Below are 20,823 nucleotides of genomic sequence, written 5' to 3' on the forward strand. Positions count from 1 at the left end.
AACGGGATGAGGAAAGGGAAGGAGAGAAAGGTGGGGGGGAGTAAAAGAGTAAAAAAGTGGAAGAGTGAGAGAGGGAATATACAGCTGCTGTGGGTAACAAGAGGCTATGGCCTCAAGTAAAAATTCAAAACTAACCTGAAATCAATCTAGATCAAAATGACAGAACCCTGGGGAGGAACAGAATTTAACCCATAGCGCTGGACATCCACACGGTTAAGATCACAAAAGGGATTTCTCATTCCCACAATATTGCTAATGAAAATGACACTGTAAGATCTACTAATCCAATTTTTAATTGTGGATAAATAAAATTGTATAATTTAAATATATATATATAATTGTAATCCTTGGAATAGTCCATTCAGCTCCCATTGGTGGACACATGGGGGGTGCCCCTAAATTCCTTTTTCATTGACACAGACAGCGGGACTCGGCCCCGCCCCTGCCCCCCACTTTCTCATCACTGGCTTTGATTGACAGCACTATGTGCCTCCCTGTCCCGCTGCCCCAGCAAAGCCAGTGAGTCACGGAAGTGAGGGGAGAGAAGAGCTGCAGATGTGCATAGCGTTGGATTGAATGAGGGCTCAGGTAAATATGGTGGGGGGTTTATGGGCCATGGGCAGCTTTGGTTTATGGGCCAATGTCTGTTTACTATGCTTCAATTATGAATGGACATAGTGAGCAAGTGTGTTCATTTAAAAGGAAGGGGTGGTAAATTACATATTTACTAGCCCCTTCCCCCGCTCTCCTTCCTGAAACATCCACCGCTGCAGCCAGGGGGAGAGGAGAGGAGGGAAGTCAGCAGCACTGTGGGGCGAGGGGGCTAACAAGGGGGGGAGCCCAGGCAGTAGGGGGATTCATCACCGCACATAGTAATTTGGGTGTGCCCTGGCACACCACCTGCGCACGCCTATGTTTACACAAGTGATTGTCCGCATCAGAGTAGAGTGGAGGAGATATGGATTGTATTTATAACTGACCCGTGATGGGGAAAAAGTGCATCTGGCCCTTGACTAATAATCAGGGTCTTGTCTGAAAGTGGGCATATACGGAGCACATGTGATGACTGCTTGCAGATCACAGGTGATTCATAAGTTGAAGACTTTTTTTAGCACGTGGATTGTACTGGTGGGTGGAAACACATTTGAGTATTAACTTTACTCAATCTTTTTTTGGACTTTTGTATTGGGACATTTAAGTTACTTCATTTGTGGTGTTAGTGAATATAGGTTGCGCTACATCTTTTTACTATATAAGAAGATGTTTTAGAACAAAAGTCGGGTATGTTGTAGAGCTGCACGATTCTGGCTAAAATGAGAATCACAATTTTTTTGCTTTGAAGATAGATCACGATTCTCTCACGATTCTCGCAGCGTTTTTGTTTTTTTTTATTCATTGAAGTGTATTTTTTCCTAAAAAATTGCGTTTGAAAGACCGCTGGGCAAATACAGTGTGACATAAAATATTGCAGCAATTGCAATTTTATTCCCTAGGGTCTCTGCTAAAATATATATAATGTTTGGGGGTTCCAAGTAATTTTCTAGCAAAAAATATTGATTTTAACTTAAGAAAGAAGTGTCAGAAAAAGATTTAGACTTTAAGTGGTTAAACTTCCTGCATTTACACTTGTTGAAAACCTGGCAGACTGCCCAGATTTTTTCTTTACAAACAGAAGTGTATCCCTTTGATCTAAGAAGGAAGAGTTCATTACAATGTTTCATATTAGGATGTTTTTTTTGACAGCTAAGTGGGCAGATAAGTCTCTCCACTTGTTATATGAAAGAATCGGCAAACTCTGCAACAGAGATTTTCAGGGGGTTGAATCGAGATCACGATTTTTTAAGGATTAATTGTGCAGCTCTAGTATGTTGCAACAAATGTAAATACTAAACCTGGACATAAATGGGACATCTCATGGGTAATTTGAAGATCTGCTCAATTCGTAATGATATTGTGATGTTGCATTTGACACATACTCAGTGGAAAAAGAAGTCAAACCGTCTTCTCAGACAGGTTTTCATGTTAGTCTAATTCATCAATTGACCTGGAGCTCACAGATATTTATGCCCTGTCCCATTACACTATGGTTTTAGCTACTGGTGATAAAATGGGTCAACTAGAGAGATATCATAACCAGGACCAAAGATTTTGGATACCACCTTCACTCGTTATAGTGGAAATTAATATTACATGGTATGGCATGGCAAGTTACATAACCGTCTGTAGAACTTTAGACCTTCAATCATTTCATCCAGTATCAAATTGAGGAATTGTGAATCATTTTAGCACTTTTTACTTTTCCTTTAGAAAATACAGATTTTTTTTTTTACCTATGTAATACACATCAACTAAGAACTGGTGTGGTCTTCATCAATAGCAATAAAAATGTAATTTACACCATTGGTCCATAACCTATGTCCTGGGATGTACATGTATCTGTCAGTAGCCTCTTAGACATCATCTGTGGTATTATACCTTTACATAAGCAAATAGTTTGCTTTGGGATATACTATTTGCTGGAAATGTTCAAAGTTACTATAAACAAACCTGTACGTATGGTAGCCTCCAACTCATATAACTTTTGAGCTTACAGGGGGGTTAGTAAGATGTGCGTACACAGGGCTTCTTTATGAATTGAGTTTACAGCTCTGCAGTAAGTGTGACATCTAGTGGCCACACCTAAATATATTCATTGAAAAACAGTGGCGGTTTATAGAAGCAAATATGTAAAGGTTTCTATGCAATCTGTAAGGCTTAGTTTATACTTGCAGATGGAGGCAGTGGTGGCTGGTGCTCAAAAAAATTTTTTTTTTTTGGGGGGGGGGGGCGCAAACAAACTGAAAAATTAAACTGTTAAAGGGCTGTAAATAGCCATTTATCAGGTGATTAAAGTATCTCACAAAAGTGAGTATACCTCTCACATTTTTGTAAGTATTTTATTATATCTTTTCATGTGACAACACTGAAGAAATGACACTTTGCTACAATGTAAAGTAGTAAGTATACAGCTTGTATAACAGTGTAAATTTGCTGTCCCTTCAAAATAACTCAACACACAGCCATTAATGTCTAAACCACTGGCAACAAAAGTGAGTACACCCCTAAGTGAAAATGTCCAAACTTGGCCCAATTAGCCATTTTCCCTCCCCAGTGTCATGTGACTCGTTAGTGTTACAAGGTCTCAGGTGTTAATGGGGAGCAAGTGTGTATATTTGGTGTTATCGCTCTCACTCTCTCATACTGGTTACTGGTAGTTCAACATGGCACCTTATGGCAAAGAACTCTCTGAGGATCTGAAAAAAAGAATTGTTGCTCTACATAAAGATGGCCTAGGCTATAAGAAGATTGCCAAGACCCTGAAACTGAGCTGCAGCACGGTGGCCAAGACCATACAGCGGTTTAACAGGACAGGTTCCACACAGAACAGGCCTCGCCATAGTCGACCCATGAAGTTGAGTGCATGTGCTCAGCGTCATATCCAAAGGTTGTCTTTGGGAAATAGACTAATGAGTTCTGCCAGTATTGCTGCAGAGGTTGAAGGGGTGGGGGGTCAACCTGTTAGTGCTCAGATCATACGCTGCACACTGCATCAAATTGATCTGCATGGCTGCCGTCCCAGAAGGAAGCTTCTTCTAAAGATGATGCACAAGAAAGCCCGCAAACAGTTTTCTGCAAAAAGCAGACTAAGGACATGGATAACTGGAACCATGTCCTGTGGCCTGATCAGACCAAGATAAACTTATTTGGTTCAGATGGTGTCAAGCGTTTGTGGTGGCAAACAGGTGAGGAGTACAAAGACAAGTGTGTTTTGCCTACAGTCAAGCATGATGGTGGGAGCGTCATGGTCAGGGGCTGCATGAGTGCTACCGGTACTGGGGAGCTACAGTTCATTAAGGGAACTATGAGTGCCAACATGTACTGTGACATACTGAAGCAAAGCATGAACCCCTCCCTTCGGAGACTGGGCAGCAGGGCAGTATTCCAGCATGATAACGACCCCAAACACACCTCCAAGACGACCACTGCCTTGGTAAAGAAGCTGAGGGTAAAGGTGATGGACTGGCCAAGCATGTGTCCAGACCTAAACCCCATTGAGCATCTGTGGGACATCCTCAAACAGAAGGTGGAGGAGCGCAAGGTTAGTAACATCCACCAGCTCCGTGATGTAGTCATGGAGGAGTGGAAGAGGACTCCAATGGCAACCTGTGAAGCTCTGGTGAACTCCATGCCCAAGAGGGTTAAGGCAGTGCTGGAAAATAATGATGGCCACACAAAATATGGACACTTTGGGCTGAATTTGGACATTTTCACTTAGGGGTGTACTCACTTTTGTTGCCAGCGGTTTAGACATTAATGGCTGTGTGTTGAGTTACTTTGAGGGGGCAGCAATTTACACTGTTATACAAGCTGTACGCTCACTACTTTACATTGTAGCAAAGTGCAATTTCTTCAGTGTTGTCACATAAAAAGATATAATAAAATATTTACAAAAATGTGAGGGGTGTACTAACTTTTGTGAGATACTGTATATATCATTACTGCTAGATAAAACTGTGCCCATCATAAGCAGCCTCACTGTGCTCGTCAATTGCAGCCTCACTGTGCCCATCAACTGCAGCCTCACTGTGCCCATTATGAGTGGTTCCCACCATCCCCGTACTGAGTTCCCAGGTCTGTAAACCTGCTGTGCCCATTATGAGGGGTTCTCACTACCCCTGTGCTGTGTTCGCTGGTCTGTACACCCACCGTGACCATTATGAGGGGTTCCCACCATCCCTGTGCTGAGTTCCCAGGTCTGTACATCTGCTGTGCCCATTATGAGGGGTTCTCACTATCCCTGTGCTGTGTTCTCTGGTCTGTACACCCACTGTGCCCATTATGAGGGGTTCCCACCACCCCTGTACTGAGTCTCTGGGTTTGTACACCTAATGGACCTGTTATAAGTGGTTCCCAGCATCCCTGTACTGGGTTCCTGGGTCTGTACACACATACAGAGAAAAGCCGCACACCCCGAGATCAACAGACAACAGCTACAGAGTCCTGACATTCCTCCACACCCATATCCAGGCCTCCTGCTGCCACCTATCCTTCTCAAGACCCTGAACCTTCCCAACCTCACCCAGAATGTCCTGCATCACCACTTCTACAGGGAGGATTTTACTCTGTAAGGATACTTGACACAGTGCACTCCACGTGAAATAACGGACTACTAGACTAACTAAAAAAAGTGTTTCCAAATCATAATCCTGATAATTCTGGAATGCCCCATACACCCACTCTGCATAACTCATATGAGGAGGAAGGGTATACTCAGAGCCCTCCCCACCCTCTTGTACACCTCTATATTAAAAGGGCACTGAAGTTGAAAGTGATCCATGGACTCCACCACTCCTCCACACTCCACTCTTGGGCAGCCCCGATCACTCATGGAAAGAAACTTCAAGTTGCCCTTCACATATAGTTTTACAAGAAAGGCAAGCCAAGCCTGATCCCTAAACTTCATTGTGATTCTCTCCAAATTAATCAATCACAAACCCACCCCCAAAACCAGGCTTGGGCAATCCCTTAAGGCCAGAGCTTATCATCCGCTTCTCAAGAAGTTTCCTTGGAAGAGATCTGACTTCTCCTGGTGTTACTTGCCACTGCCGAAGCATTTTCAAACACGGGGCAACATAAGCCGGGAGCTTATCGTGCTTGACCCTCAGGCTTTTCACTGGCCCACTATTTTCCCAGCCTTGCAGAAAAGGCCTAAACCAGGACTGGAAAATACCAACCCACCCAGGCGATCTCTCTGCCAACATGTTACCAAGATTGTACTTCACAAACATCAGAGAGAAAAAGACTACAGGGTTGATCATCCCTAGACCACCCTCCCGCCTAGGAAGGTAAGTCACATTCCTTTTGACAAGGTTATTTTGTTCCCCCATAACAGCTGGAAGAAACAACTACAGACCCTGGTATAGGGAGAAACTGGCAAAACGCAAACAAAACTGACATACAGCAAAATCGGAATCAGGTAAGTCTTGATCAGATCAACCTGTTCCCTCAAGGAAAGCCGCCAACCTTTCCAGCTTGCCACTTTGGCATTGGCATTCTCCAGCCTGTTCAACCAATTTGCATTACCATAGTCACCTGGGCCAAATTCAATGCCTAGAACTCAAATTTTTGTTGGGGCTCCGGGAAGTCATCCGGGAGAACAAAGCTCTCACCTTCAGCACCCATCCAGAAAGCTTCACACTTGTCCTGGTTGACCTTTGAACCTGATGCCTCTGTATACTGCCTTATCACTGAGACCACCTTCTGCGCCTCCCCAGTCCCAGAGACAAAAACACAAACATCAGCAGCATAGGCCACAACCTTCAAAGGAGGCTCACCAGCGATGCCCAAAGGTACCCCACACAATGGACCACTCTCTAGTCTTCTAATGAAGGGGTCGATTGCAAACACATATAGCAGAGAATTCAATGGACACCCCTGATGCACACCCGAGCCAACGACAAAGGGTTGCCCGACCCAACCATTAACCATAGGAAAGCTTTCAGCCCCTTTTTACAAAATCTTGAGCCAATCAATGAAACCCCCCCTCCAGGCCATATTTGCCAAGAAGGAGCCATAAGTACTCATGATTAACTCGATCAAAGGCCTTAGTCTGATCCACTGTCAGCAAAAATTTACCCCAACCAGCAGCCCTACAATGCTCCAAGGCCTCCCAGACACCTAACACTGCTGAGAAAGTACTTCTACCCTGGACCGAGCAGTGCTGGTGGTGGGATAACAAACTGCCTGCCACTGGTGATAATCGGCAGAAAAAAATCTTTGCCAGTATCTTTTTATCCACATTAAGAAGACTAATGGGGCGCCAATTCCCAATCATCAAAGGATCTTTACCCTTTGATAAAAGGATCACTGCAGATTGCCTCATGGAGGGAGGGAGAGAACCCTCATACAAACAGCCACTAAAAACCTTCGCAAGGTAGGGAGCCAGGATCGTCTTAAAACATTTATAAAATGTGGTTGTCAAACCATGTGGCCCTGGCGTTTACCTCATCTGCAGTAATTTCATCTGTCAAATTCATCAAAGGAACTTTACTTTCCAGACCTGGTGTAGAGTCCAAAAAAAACAACATCCTTATCCGATCAAGGTTCCTTCCTCCCAGGAGATCGGCACTGACAACCTCCAGGATCCCTGACCTAGACTTCGTCAGAGAAGCCGTACTGTCCTTCAGGCCATTGACCATCTTAGCTGCTACGCTCTGTATACAGTTCTGGTAAGGGTCGGGCAAATGGTATTTCCCATAATCCCTCTCCTGAACCAAAGAGGCGTGCTGGTCATATTGATGTCTCCTAAGGAGGAGCTTCACCTCAGAGATCACCCCAGAATCTCCTCCATTCGAACGTTTCCCCCGCAAACGCTGGTAGGTGATATATTTATCTTGCTGCTTTCTTCTTCCTATGGCCTTGAAAAGCCCAACGGTCCGCTGCTTTACAAGCTCCCACCATTCTGACTTACTGTTACAAAAGTCTAGGATCATTACCTGTGCTTGAAAAAAATCCTCAAAGGATTGTCGTTTTCCAGGAGGGCCAAATTCAATCCCCAGATACCCCTCCCCCTAGGTTGCATAGCTGAGGTATTCAGAGTCACAGATAGAATACAGTGATCAGAAAACGCCACTGCCCGACACACAGGTGCCAAAAAAGCAGTCTTCCTTTAAAAAAAAGCTATCTATCCCACTACCTCGCTGAAAAGTGAACTCCGTACTGTCTGAGCAGCGCTTAATGTGCACATCTACCAGACCTGCTTCCCTAACTATCGCATTGAGAAAAAGGCTGTCATAGCCCAACTTATCTCGGAAAACTCTCCTGTCTTTAGACCTAGTAATGGTGTTAAAATCACCTCCAAAGATAACCTGCTGGGCTGTAAAATGAAAAGGCTTAATCTTTGTAAAAAGGCATTTCCGGTCCCACTTTGTCTGGGGACCATAGATGTTAATCAGGCGCAGGTCCTGCCTCCTCACAGAGACATCCAAGACCATGCATCTCCCAATCTCTACCTCAATTACCCGCCGCCACGTTACCATACCAGAAAAAAGGACCTCAACCCCGCTGTAAGGCACGGCCGCAAGAGACCAAAATGAGGGACCGCCTCTCCACTCCTTCTTTCCCAAATGTATTTCGGCCAGACTACTCAGATGGGTCTCTTGCAAAAACAAAATGTCAGCATCAAACTCGCTGAGCAAAAATAAGGCCATATGACGAGCACTTACTGATCTTAAGCTGGCAACATTAATGGTTGCCACTTTAAAAGAGTGGGAACTGCCATTAGGGTAATTGAGGCAGCCGTTTCTTAGCCTGACTGCTCCCTCTCTCTGGAGAACCAGCGTGTTTCATTGCACCCTGGGACTCATCATCCATAGAGGATGCCTTACTCAATGATCCTCATTCATCATCATCTGACAGGACCTCAAACGTTTTTGCCAAAAGCAAAACCTTAGGACTTAAGGTAACTGTACCCCTTTTTTTTACCCCTCCTCCTTTTATCCTCCAACCACTCCATATCATCCTTGGACAAACCGGATTAAACAGCCTCCCATGCCTATCCTCCCCTTTACCCCCCTCCCCCCCACTCTCCCTTCCCTTTATCTGCCACCAGGCCAGCCTCTTCACCATCTTCCCCACTCCTCTGCACCTCACGATCCTTAATAGAAACAATGCAGCATCGAGGGAGGGGGACTGGCACTGCACTTGATGCATCTGCCTCAGCAACTCTTGCTGCCTCTGCAATTTTGGAAGACATAGACAAAGAAGGATTGGACAAATTCTTGGTAACTAATACCTTACATACCGACTGGGAAGACACGGGCAAACTAGGTAAATGCACAGACTGGGGCACCACAGACTGGGAAGACACGGGCACACTAGGCAAACACACAGACTGGGGAAGACACGGACATATTGGGTATTGGCACAGACTCAGATGGACTTACAGGCACTCCAGCTGCTGAGCTCTGTGCATCCTCCATGTCCAGGCGGAAGAACTCTCTCATGAGCTCAGGCTTGTTGTGCATTGCATTGCCTCCTGACTGTAAAGATGTCCCACCGCATTGCACGGATTGCACCTTATGATGTTACAATCCTTTGCCAAATGTCCTACACCCTGACACAGAGAGCACTTTATCACCGGACAGGAGGATGCAAGATCAAGATGCCCTTTATCCCCACACTTATTACATAGCTTTGGCTGACCTGGATAGAAGATGGTCAGCCTGTCCCTTCCCAGGAAAGCTGAGGATGGCAGATGCTGGACAACATTATCAATTACTTTTAATTTTAACTGCACAGACCACCCCCCCCCCCCCGACCATATTCCCTGATCACCCAAAATCTTTTTTAGAGGGCTCAGGACTCAACCATAACAGATAAATCCCCTTGTGGTATGGACTCATTGCGGAGAAGAATAGTCACCATTTTAATGAGTGTCTGGCGTGATACAAGCTTGGGGATGAGCCCTCTCCAGTCCGGCAGGCCCCTACACACGTGCTCATATTTCTCCCAAAATATGTCCAAAGACTCCGGACAGATAAAGGACAAATTATACTCATAGGAACTGGCCAGACTGATAAGGGTGAAGATATCTGTGGGCCTAAACCCCATCTGCAGAATCTTATCCACCACTACCCTCCTATGTGGAGGAAGACCCTCACCTTCCCATCAGAGCTGCACAACATTCCTCCTTTTAAACAGGGAGGAAGATAAAACATTTCAATGCTCCTTCCCTGCTTGCTCCCCCTTCCCAGATCCTGTAGCAGCAACACCAGCATACTTTTTCTTACAGACACACCAATTGCAGTCTTGTCCTTAGACACAATCAAACCTGCTGACAGGGAGTCTGATTCAGCTGGGATAGCAGTCTTTGGATTAACAGAGGCAGCACCCGCCCTCTCCCTCTGCTCTGAACACGCAGCTTCTTTCCTGGGTTCAAGCACAGTCCTGTCCACTGCAGACTCCTGGAGAGTTGTAGCACTACTGCTCCCAGCATCTCCTCCACTATTTTCAGAAAGAGCCGCTGTGTCTGGTCCAGGCAAAGTCACTGTATTGTCCATGGCGCTCCTCTCTGCAGACTCTTCCCCCAGAATCTGACAGTCACCAATTTCATCTGAAGCTTTGTTTCCAGCAGGTAAATCAGATTGTATTGCATGCTGTACATTGACTATGCGTCTGGGCTGACTGCCCGTAGCACTACAACCCTCAGCAAGCCCATTGTCATTAAAGTTCACATCACCATCCTGCACACACACTGTGCCTGCTTGCTGTGTCCATCTCCTCAACATCATCTGAGGAATCTGCACCCAAAGGGGATTCCAGCTTAGTAATAAACTCCAACATGCCAGTACCTCCCCCAACCTCCTACTCAGATGTTCCATATTGCTGCAGAGAGAGGGGGACAGAGGCCTCCGCCATTGAGGGCTCAACAGATGCCTGAGGTGTTGAATAGCTGAGCTCATCCCCTGGGCCCACTTTCTCACTCTCTGCTGACTCTGTCGGTACCTGCATCTCCTCATTGATTGGGTCACTTTCCATGCAGGAAGCATCTCCTCTCCTCATCCAGTTGTACCGTTCCTCGTTTCTATGTTTTTCTTTAAATAGTCCACTATTCTCTTTCAGAGAACTCACCAGTTCTTTCTGCTTGCACCAAGTCCTTCAACTCAGGCCTCAGAGCTGGTCTCTTCTTACTGTATACTTGGCACAAATCTGTTTTTACTTCCTAAATTCAGCCATCAAAGCTAACAATTTCTCCTCTTCTTTCTCAATCCGTTTCAGCTTACCGACAATGCTCTGTTTAAAGGCAAACAGGGACTAATCTCTCCTTTGGCCAGGCCCGGTATCTTCCACAGGCCTATCCAGGGGCCCCCACCAGGGCTCTCCCCAGGATCCAGCATCCCTCCTGGGGCAGAGAAGCAACTCTAGCCCCTGGTCTCTGGAAGCACAGGAGCTAAGGAACCAGCAACCTCACACTTCACTGTCAAGGAGCAGAATAGCCAGTTACCCACCATTCCTGTGTTGAGTTCCCGGGTCTGTACACCTGCTGTGCCCATTATGAGGGGTTCCCACCACCCCTGTGCAGAGTTCTTTTTTACAAGTGTGGTCTCAGATCTGACCATTTCAATCACTGACTGTCTGCCTGACACCCTTTCCATTCCAAATTACTTTTTATCTCTTCTAAACTCATTTAAGGTTGCCATAGAATAGATGATTCCTTTTTAATTTCATTCCTACTATGGTCACCTTAAATGAGTGCAGAGAATGTACAAAGCTTCTGAACAGTTTGGAAGAGATAAAAAGTAATGGGGGATGGAACGGGTGTCAGGCAGACAGTCAGTGATTGGAATGGTCAGATCTGACACTGGAGGCTGCAGGATGGGAACAGTGAAGATATATGCCAGAGGAGAGCAAACAGGAGATAGTGAAGGGGGGGAGGATTGGTGTGATTGGGAAGGTGTACACACTTGCATTACACAGAGAGGGGGGAAGTAAAGTTGGAGGTGAAAGGTGCTGCTGTAGAGTGAGGACACAGTGATAATAGCATAGCAGGTGCCGCTTCTGCCCCCCTCCCCTCTCCAGTCCTGGCCCTGCAGCATGTACTGTACCTGGAGATTTCTGTGTGATCCCTCTGTGTGCACTGCTGGTTGCTGAGTCCGTGTCACAGGGAGATGGATGGACTGCTGCCTTTGCCTCTGCCTGCTGCACGGACCTATCGCTCCCTGTCTGCCCGAGCCTGCCACCGTTCTTCTTCTGCTGCTGATTCTCTCACTTGCTGAATGAGACAGGCATTGTGTGAGCCAATGACACGACGGGTCCGATAAAAGCACCACCCTACGGACCCACCAATCAATACCAACCACAGGAAACCTAATGCTAGAGGTGGAGTGTTTGGGTGCAAGGCTCATAGCCCCAAGGACACTGTAAACTATGCCCATAGAGCTTCTTAGCCCCAATCACGTGTTTACACATGCGTCATGCCTCCAATAGCACCTGTGTGTCTGGCGCCCTTAACACACACACTTAAAGAGACACTTTTTATTTTTTTTATAAGTAGCTTTGGGGGGGGGGGGCGGCGCTCCTGTGCCCCATATTGACGGGCCCCCACTGGGGGTAAAAATAGGCATTTGAGCTCACAGCAACATACTCAATGGGGCAGCATCGCAACTGCAAGCCAAACCCTAGGCTTGCAGTTGCAATGCAATACTCCTATTCAAACAGTCGAAAGAAAAAAAGACTCAGTTTACTCTTTATGCATTTTGGACACATTAAGGGAGGGTTAGTAGTCCTTTCATTTGTTTTTGCTTTTTTCACATCCGTACCCTAGATTTATCTTCACTTCCTCTACCATAGCCAAAACTGAAAGTGAGAGAAATCCCTCCAAAGTGAGGGAATCCCTGCTTGTCACCAGCATTAGTAGTCCCTTTATTCCTGTTCAGAGTATTGGTAACTGTAAGCGCAAACACACAAGTCCATATATAACAGGCGATATAAAAGGCTGAGCAACTTAGTCCATAGGGGACAGGCTGGAAGTTCAAGGGTTAAGTGGTAACCGGTAATGTAATGGTTAAAGTAGGCTGGTAGGCTAGGCGGCTGCTGTCCTCAGAGAGCTGGCTCTGTGATGGATGAGAGAGGGGTAGAGAAGGAATCGCCACCTGAGTGTAGTATTAACAAATGATGTTTATGACACCAGGTAAAAACACACTTACAGGATAAAAACATATAAAAGGCTCATCTGTATAGGTATGTGGTCCTCGGTGTTCCCTCTGATCCTATGGTGGTGACGCTGCAGGGATGCTGGGCTGCAGAAGGTGGATTACCAGCCGGGAGCTCCTTCTGTGGCCATCAGGAAGAGACTAGGGGCCAGCGTGGAGCGCACGTGAAGCGTGCATGACGTCACAGGTCGTCCGTCTGCTTCTGGGTTCAGTATCCAGGGGAGGGATCATCCAGGGAGGAGTGCTAGCAGAGAGGTTGAGAGAAGGCTACGCGCTCGGAGCCACTGCTCCTTCAATAGGCCCTTCAAGAGGATTTTGTTGTCGGAAAATTTTATATCCTGCTCTCAAACTTTGTGTGTCGGAAAATCCGATGGAAAATGTGTGATGGAGCCTACACACGGTCGGAATTTCCGACAACAAGGTCCTATCACACATTTTCCGTGTGTACGGGGCATAAAACTAAATCAATTGCAGAAGACTAAAATGGGACTAAAACTAAAATGCCATTTTAGTCCTAAGACTTATGCCCCCGTACACACGGTCGGATTTTCCGATGGAAAATGTCCGATCGGAGCGTGTTGTCGGAAATTCCGACCGTGTGTGGGCTCCATCGGACATTTTCCATCGGATTTTCCGACACACAAAGTTTGAGAGCAGGATATAAAATTTTCCGACAACAAAATCCGTTGTCGGAAATTCCGATCGTGTGTACACAAATCCGACGGACAAAGTGCCACGCATGCTCGGAATAAATAAAGAGATGAAAGCTATTGGCCACTGCCCCGTTTATAGTCCCGACGAACGTGTTTTACGTCACCGCGTTCAGAACGATCTTCCGACAACTTTGTGTGACCGTGTGTATGCAAGACAAGTTTGAGCCAACATCCGTCGGAAAAAATCCTAGGATTTTGTTGTCGGAATGTCCAAACAAAGTCCGACCATGTGTACGGGGCATAAGACTAATGCCCCGTACACACGATCGGAAATTCCGCCAGCAAAAGTCCGATGTGAGCTTTTGGTCAGAATTTCCGACCGTGTGTATGCTCCATCGGACTTTTGCTGGCGAAATTCCCACCAGCAAAAGATTGAGAGCAGGTTCTGAATTTTTCGGTCGGAAAAAAAGAATTTCTGATCGTCTGTACCAATTCCTAAGCGCAAAATTCCTACGCATGCTCGGAAACAATTCGACGCATGCTCTGAAGCATTGAACTTCATTTTATTGGCTAGTCTTAATGTTGTACGTCACCACGTTCTTGACGGTCGAAAGTTTAGAGAACTCTTGTGTGACCGTGTGTATGTATGCAAGCCAAGCTTGAGCGGAATTCCGTTGGAAAAAACATCCAGGTTTTTTCCGACGGAAAATCCGCTCGCGTGTACGGGGCATAAAGCTAAATAGAAATTTGCTGCCAAAATTAACACTGCCTAGACTGCTATTTTACACAGTGACATGGCCTCACCCTGCCACAGGATGTATATAACAAGGCAGATTAGTATATGGTGTCTCAGGGCTGTATCTAGCATTATTCAACTGTATACAGCAGTGTTCAGTTGTACAGCGCTGTATATAGAGACAAACCGAGATATATAGAGGCACAGAGCATGCAGGCCAGGGGTCCCTGAAAGCCAAAGCAGCAAGCAAATGTGTTTCTGCTTAACACACATGCTAAAATTGGGTATATACGGTTTTGTAGATTTTCACATCAGTACAGTTCATGAAAACATACCAGCTCAATAGGAAAGTGTTCCTTGAAACTGTTGCCAATTATGGCCTTTTAACATATTAATTCCCCAACTCAGAAGGTATGAATATATATATAAAAAGCATTTTTTGCAGTGACATAATTTGCTTATACAATTAAAATCTAATTCTGACCCAAGACATGCAAGCCCTGAGAAAATAAATCTTACTTGTAATAAATGATATTTTATATTATACAGTAGTCTTGATTTAATGTGCAGAATAGGTTTTTGTAGGTATACATTTATTTATAAGCTCTAGGATTGAAATGTAATTTCTATTTAAAGTCATAATCACAGTACATAAATGTACCAAGAGAACTTTTTACCTATTTTTATGCAAAAACCATTGTTCAGATATAGAGATCACAGATAAAGGCATGAGTTTAAGATTAGTAGAATGCCTTGCGATAAAAGCTTCAATGCTTTATTCACTAGTTTGCCGTAAAAAAAAGAGTAATTGAATAATCTTTCTTCATATCCCTGGAATATTGCCTAACAGCTTCCTTTATGTCTAACAACTTCCTTTTAGATAACTAGCATATGGGCCTAGCATATCTTAAAATGTTATACCATTAATTGAACAGTGCCTTTGTCTTTTTAATAAAGGAAGTGACATGACTCTCTAGGAGTTTCTAATGTGACTCTTTTCATGGTCTCATATAAATGTTTTTTTGTGACAATATAGAGACAGCTGCAGTTGCAAAATAACTGTAGCATCAAACTGTAAAAATATAGTATTTTGGGATTGATGCTTGAAAACTGAAGCTAAAAACCAATATCATCACCCAACCAAATAAGAGTTTGCACTTTGCAAATACGCACAGTTGTATTTTATAGGTACCTTACATTTTTTTTTTTTTTTTTTTAGCAAGACAACATGCAATAGTGTAGTGATATTTTAGACTTTGCAATCCTAAAGCAGACCTTCCAGTTAAATTGCAAGGGCCTTTCATTTAGTGAGACCAAAACAATATTCCTAATGCCCACGTTCCTGTAAATGGCTGTAGAGTAAGTGGGTGCTGAAGCGACTGCTGGCTGAGTACTGGAATGACTCAAAGCAAAGAATATGTCACCAGCACACCAGGAAACTCCATCAAAGGGTCTAATGCCGCGTACACACGGTCGGACTTTTCGTCTACAAAAGTCCAACGGACGCTGACGGACTAAAGCTGGCTGGTAATCCGATCGTGTGTGGGCTTCTCCGGACTTTCAACGAACTTTTTCAGCCTCAAATCCGACGGACTTTAGATTTGAAACATGCTTCAAATCTTTCCGACGGACTCGAGTCCGGTCGAAAAATCCGCTCGTCTGTATGCTAGTCTGACGGACAAAAACCCACGCTAGGGCAGCTATTGGCTACTGGCTATCAACTTCCTTATTTTAGTCCGGTGTACGTCATCACGTAAGAATTCGACGGACTTTTGTGTGATCGTGTGTAGGCAAGTCTGTTCGTTAGAAAGTCCGCCGCAAGTCCGTCGAAAGTCCGTCGAAAGTCTGTCGGACAGGCTGTCGGACTTTTGTAGCTGAAAAGTCCGACCGTGTGTACGCCCCATAACACTTTTATTGATGATCACATCACAGCAAAGGACAGCAACATTTTGGAGGCACACAGGAACCCTTTTATCAGGCATGTGACAATGACATGTTTCGGGGACCACGCATGACCCCTTCAGCAGGTTCCCTGCTGAAGGGGTCCTGCATGACTCTGAAACTTCGCTGTCCTTTGCTGTGATGTGACAATAAAAGCGATGTACCTTTTGAAGGAGTTCTCTGGTGTGCTGTTGTCATATTCCTTGCTTTCATTTGATGAGGACCCCCACTTTGTTAAAATGTTGCTCTAAACTGAAAAATATATATATGTTGGTATGGGGAAGGGGGAATGCTACTTAATTAACTTGAATAACATTTCTTAACTCTCCCTATAACATAGCAAATCTACACTTTTTTGAGTTCAGAATCCAAATTATAATGGTGCATTTTAATTGTCAATTTATATTAACTGCATAATTGTTTTTACATACATTTATTGTAATATGCACTGATAACATCCGCATGCTAGAGTTATTCAAAAATGAAGCCCAGCACTACTCTACTGCAAAGCTTTATCAGGTTATGTCTATCAGTTGGTTGAGATATTCACAGGCAGTAAATCTTGTACAAAGCTCCATTGACAGAATGAGAGCTGTAAATATGAAATACGTGTACATTATTTTATATTTAAGTTTTAATTTTATTAGTGGACATAAATAATCATATAAAACTATAAATTTGCTTTGAGTTTCTTTCTGTGCCCTCCAAAATTATTATTCATGCTGGTTCTTTTTTGTTTCCATAGCATGGGTGAACTCTTTGTCAATGGGAATGATCTTCTTCTGCTCCCCTGTGGTCAGTGTATTTACGGATATGTTTGGGTGCCGGAAGACAGCAGTAGTAGGAGCCGCTGTTGGTATAATTGGTCTTCTTTCAAGTTCTTTTGTTGGGTGAGTGTATCATAAGTGATCTAGTAAACTGAGTTGCAAATGCCTTTCTTCAAGAGTCCTGATAGTTGTTTATATGGCTTGAACTAAATGTAATTTTTGTTAGTCACCTGTCACTAACCTGTTCCAGGAGCTAAGCTAGTTCTGGGCAATCTACCAAACTAACATGTGACCCCTAACTTCTATGTTGGCCACGTAAACTTTTTTAATTTCCATAATATATAAAAAAAAAGCTGTTACTGTGGTCCCTTTATTACTTCTGTGCCACTGGATATAAAAAAAAAGTATATTGAAAACAATGGTATTGTCGGTTTTATCATTTAAATGAAATGTGTAGTCTAATGGAAACTACCTTCTTGATGATAATGACCTCATCAATATGTGTTTACTCTCTAAAAAATAACTTTTTCACTATATAATGCTACACAAAGGTTCTTCTTTACTGCTTCTCACAATGCAAGTCCAGTGATCACTTAAAAACAAGGGCATTGTTTGTGCTGAACTCCCAGACCACGTGTTCCCTATATCATGTGTGTTGCTCTGGGTCCAAAAAGCTGTGACCGCCAGCAATTTCTTTAATTGTAAACATACCACGGCAGGCTTTCGGCTTAGAGCCAAGGTAGACTTCTGGCTTTGATATGTCACATTATACAACTGAGAGATGGACTTCCCCTCATTCTATACTTCCCTGGTATCTGAGGTCTGGAAAATGGAGACCAGCAAGGGGCGCTTGGTGCGAGTTACTCCTTAGAAAAAAGGTTTTGACATGGGAGAACAAAGCATAGGCTTTTAAAAAATGATGGACAGGGCCAAAACCTGTGCTTTCAGAGTGCTTAAGTCCAAGTTCTAGTTAAGATCTGATTTTAGGAAGGCCAGAGTAGTCACTGGGATTTATATACAGTAGATACTGATTGTTAAGTATTCACCAACTAATTTAACAAATTCAATTCAAATATTTTAAAATTGATTGTGCCGATGTTTATGCATGTCTGTAAGACTCTCACTTGTGGCACAGTAATAAAAACATATTTTGTGGGTACGAGTACTGTGGCATTTGTGTCCTGTGTATGCATTGACTAGGCTTGGGTTTAATTTAACAATGCCCCTTGAAGCCTCCACTGTTATCATTATTTTGGCCAAGCCCACCATCTTTCACAATCCTAGTCATGCACCTGCCTGAACAAATGAAAACCATACACTCCATGTATAGTTGATATCAGATGAAGTCTGTGTTTTAACTGATTCAATTGGTTACCAATGTAAAGCCTTGAGGCAGAAATACACAATGGGGTTAATTTATTAACTGGAGGGAGCAAAATCTGGTGCAGCTGTGCATGGTAGCCAGGGAGCTTCTAAGGCCAAGCCACAGATGGTTGGAATACCAGCTGGTTTAGCAGGAACCAGCCAAGATTCAAACTATGTATGGGTAGGCTGAATGTACCCATGTTGATTGATCGATCAACTTGGGTACAACCATCCTGACAGATTTTACATACGATTATCGTTAGAGGCTGGCTTAGCCGCTAGCAATAATCACCGTCTTCTCCAAACGGGGACGACTTCCCACGCCTGCCGCCAGTAGAATACAATGGGTCAGTGGGAGGGATTCCTCTGTCAACGCTGTCTGTGTTGATGGGTGAATCAAGCAAATTTCTTTCCTACAAACCGTAGATGCAAGAAAGTGTATGGCCTGCCTAACTTCAGCTTGTTCAATTACGCTTTGACAAAAAACTTGTAAGCTGATTTCTATGCAGAGCTGCACCCGATTTTGTTCTTTCCAGTTTTAGTCAATCAACCCCAGTGAAACCCATTAATTAAAGCATGTCTTTATTGCCTCACAGCAAGCAATCACAGTCACACTTCTCCTGTTTTAATTTTCCAGTGCATTCCAGTTGGAATATTACAGGTGGTTGTGAGACAACAAATGCTAATACATGACTTCTTATTTTTGTTTCTCTCTTTTCACAGGAGCCTAGATCCTCTTTATTTTACATATGGTATATTATTTGCATGTGGCTGCTCTTTTGCTTACCAACCATCTCTTGTTATTTTGGGACATTACTTCAAGAAACGTCTAGGACTGGTCAATGGCATTGTAACTGCAGGCAGCAGCCTTTTTACAGTATCGCTGCCCTTTTTGTTGCGCTTTTTACTTGACAGTATTGGACTTGAGCACACCCTACGCGTCTTGTGTATTCTCATGTTTGTTCTCTTTTTGGCTGGATTCACCTACAGGCCTCTTATACCTAGACAGAGAAAAAGACTTTCAAAAGTCTTCAATTTTTCTATCTTCAAATCGAAGAGCTATTGTATATGGGCATTTGGAATTCCAGCTGCACTTTTTGGCTACTTTGTGCCTTACGTCCACTTGGTAAGCTGTCAACATGTCATTTAAACTTAGAGCATGCTTATGTTTATGTTATATTTATAGTCATCTCATAATTCTTCAGTGTCTTTCCAGTGTTGCCTTTTTTTTTTTTGGTCAGTAAATAAAAAATGGCTGCTGAAATCACTGTAACTGGACTGTAACTGTCATGTGTAATCTATCAATGTGGCATGTCAATTAATCCTGAGAACAAAAGCAGTGCATACAGGGATAAATATATACTGTTCTTAACCACTTCCCGCCCGTCCTATAGCAAAATGACGGCCGAGCGGTGGTTCAATTATCCTGAATGGGCATCATATGATGTCCAGCAGGATAACAGCCGCTGCGCACCCGTCGGGCCTCGCATCGCGGCTATTGGTGGTGCGGTGTGTCAGTCTGACACACCGCTACACTGATCTCGGTAAAGAGCCTCCGACGGAGGCTCTTTACCACGTGATCAGCCGTGTCCAATCATGGCTGATCACGATGTAAACAGGAAGAGCCGTTAATTGGCTTTCCTCATTCGCGTATGACAGACACGAGTAGAGGAGAGCCGATCGGTGGCTCTCCTGACAGGGGGGGGTCTGTGCTGATTGTCTATCAGTGCAGCCCCCCACGGATGCCCACACTGGACCACCAGGGAAGCCACCAGGACCACCATGAGAAGCCACCAGCATGTGGATGGCCAGGTATGTACCCCATGGCCATCCACATATAAAACAATATGCCCAATACATGCCAGTCAGTACCCACAAATGGGCACTGACTGGCAACATTATGGATCAGTACAGATAAGTGATGCCCAGCAATGCCACCCATCAGTGTCATCAGTGCCACCCATCAATGTCCATCAGTGCCACCTCTCAGTGCCCACCTATCAGTGACCATCAGTGCCAATCCGTGCCAACTATCAGTGCCACACCTAAGTACCCATCAGTGCCACCCATAAGTAACCATCAGTGCCACCAATGAGTGCCCATCAGTGCCGCCTATGAGTGCCCATCTGTGCTGCATACCAGTGCCACCTATCAGTGCCACCTATCAGTGCCCATAAGTGCCGCCTATCAGTGCCACCTCATCAGTGCCATCTCATCAGTGCCCATTGGTGCCGCCTTATCAGTGCCTGTCAGTGCAGCCATATCAGTGCCCATCATTGAAGAAGAAAACATACTTATTTGCAAAAAATTTTAACAGAAACAAAGAAAAACTTTTTTTTTCCGTAAGTTTTCGGTCCTTTTTTATTTGTTGCGCAAAAAATTAAAATTGCAGAGGTGATCAAATACCACCAAAAAAATGCTCTATTTGTGGGAAAAAAATGATAAAAAATTTGTTTGGTACAGTGTAGCAAAACCGCACAATTGTCATTCAGATTGCGACAGCGCTGAAAGCTGAAAATTGCCTTGGGCAGGAAGGTGTATAAGTGCCTGGTATTGAAGTGGTTAAAAAAAGTATATTCCTACAGCGCAAGAAAGAGAAAAATCACTCT

At 44.3% G+C, this 20,823-nt stretch overlaps 1 protein-coding gene across 1 annotated transcript in view; it reads left to right on the forward strand.

Moving 5' to 3' along the window:
- Window positions 1-20,823, forward strand: part of SLC16A10 (solute carrier family 16 member 10) — a 149,758-nt gene that overhangs the window by 93,356 nt on the left and 35,579 nt on the right. The window contains exons 2-3 of the mRNA XM_073627089.1: window positions 16,828-16,972; window positions 18,938-19,340. Of these exons, the coding sequence (XP_073483190.1) occupies window positions 16,828-16,972; window positions 18,938-19,340 (548 nt within the window). The remainder of the gene's footprint in view (window positions 1-16,827; window positions 16,973-18,937; window positions 19,341-20,823) is intronic.

This window comes from Aquarana catesbeiana, linkage group LG04 (assembly GCF_042186555.1).
Source record: "Aquarana catesbeiana isolate 2022-GZ linkage group LG04, ASM4218655v1, whole genome shotgun sequence".
Lineage (NCBI taxonomy): Eukaryota > Metazoa > Chordata > Amphibia > Anura > Ranidae > Aquarana > Aquarana catesbeiana.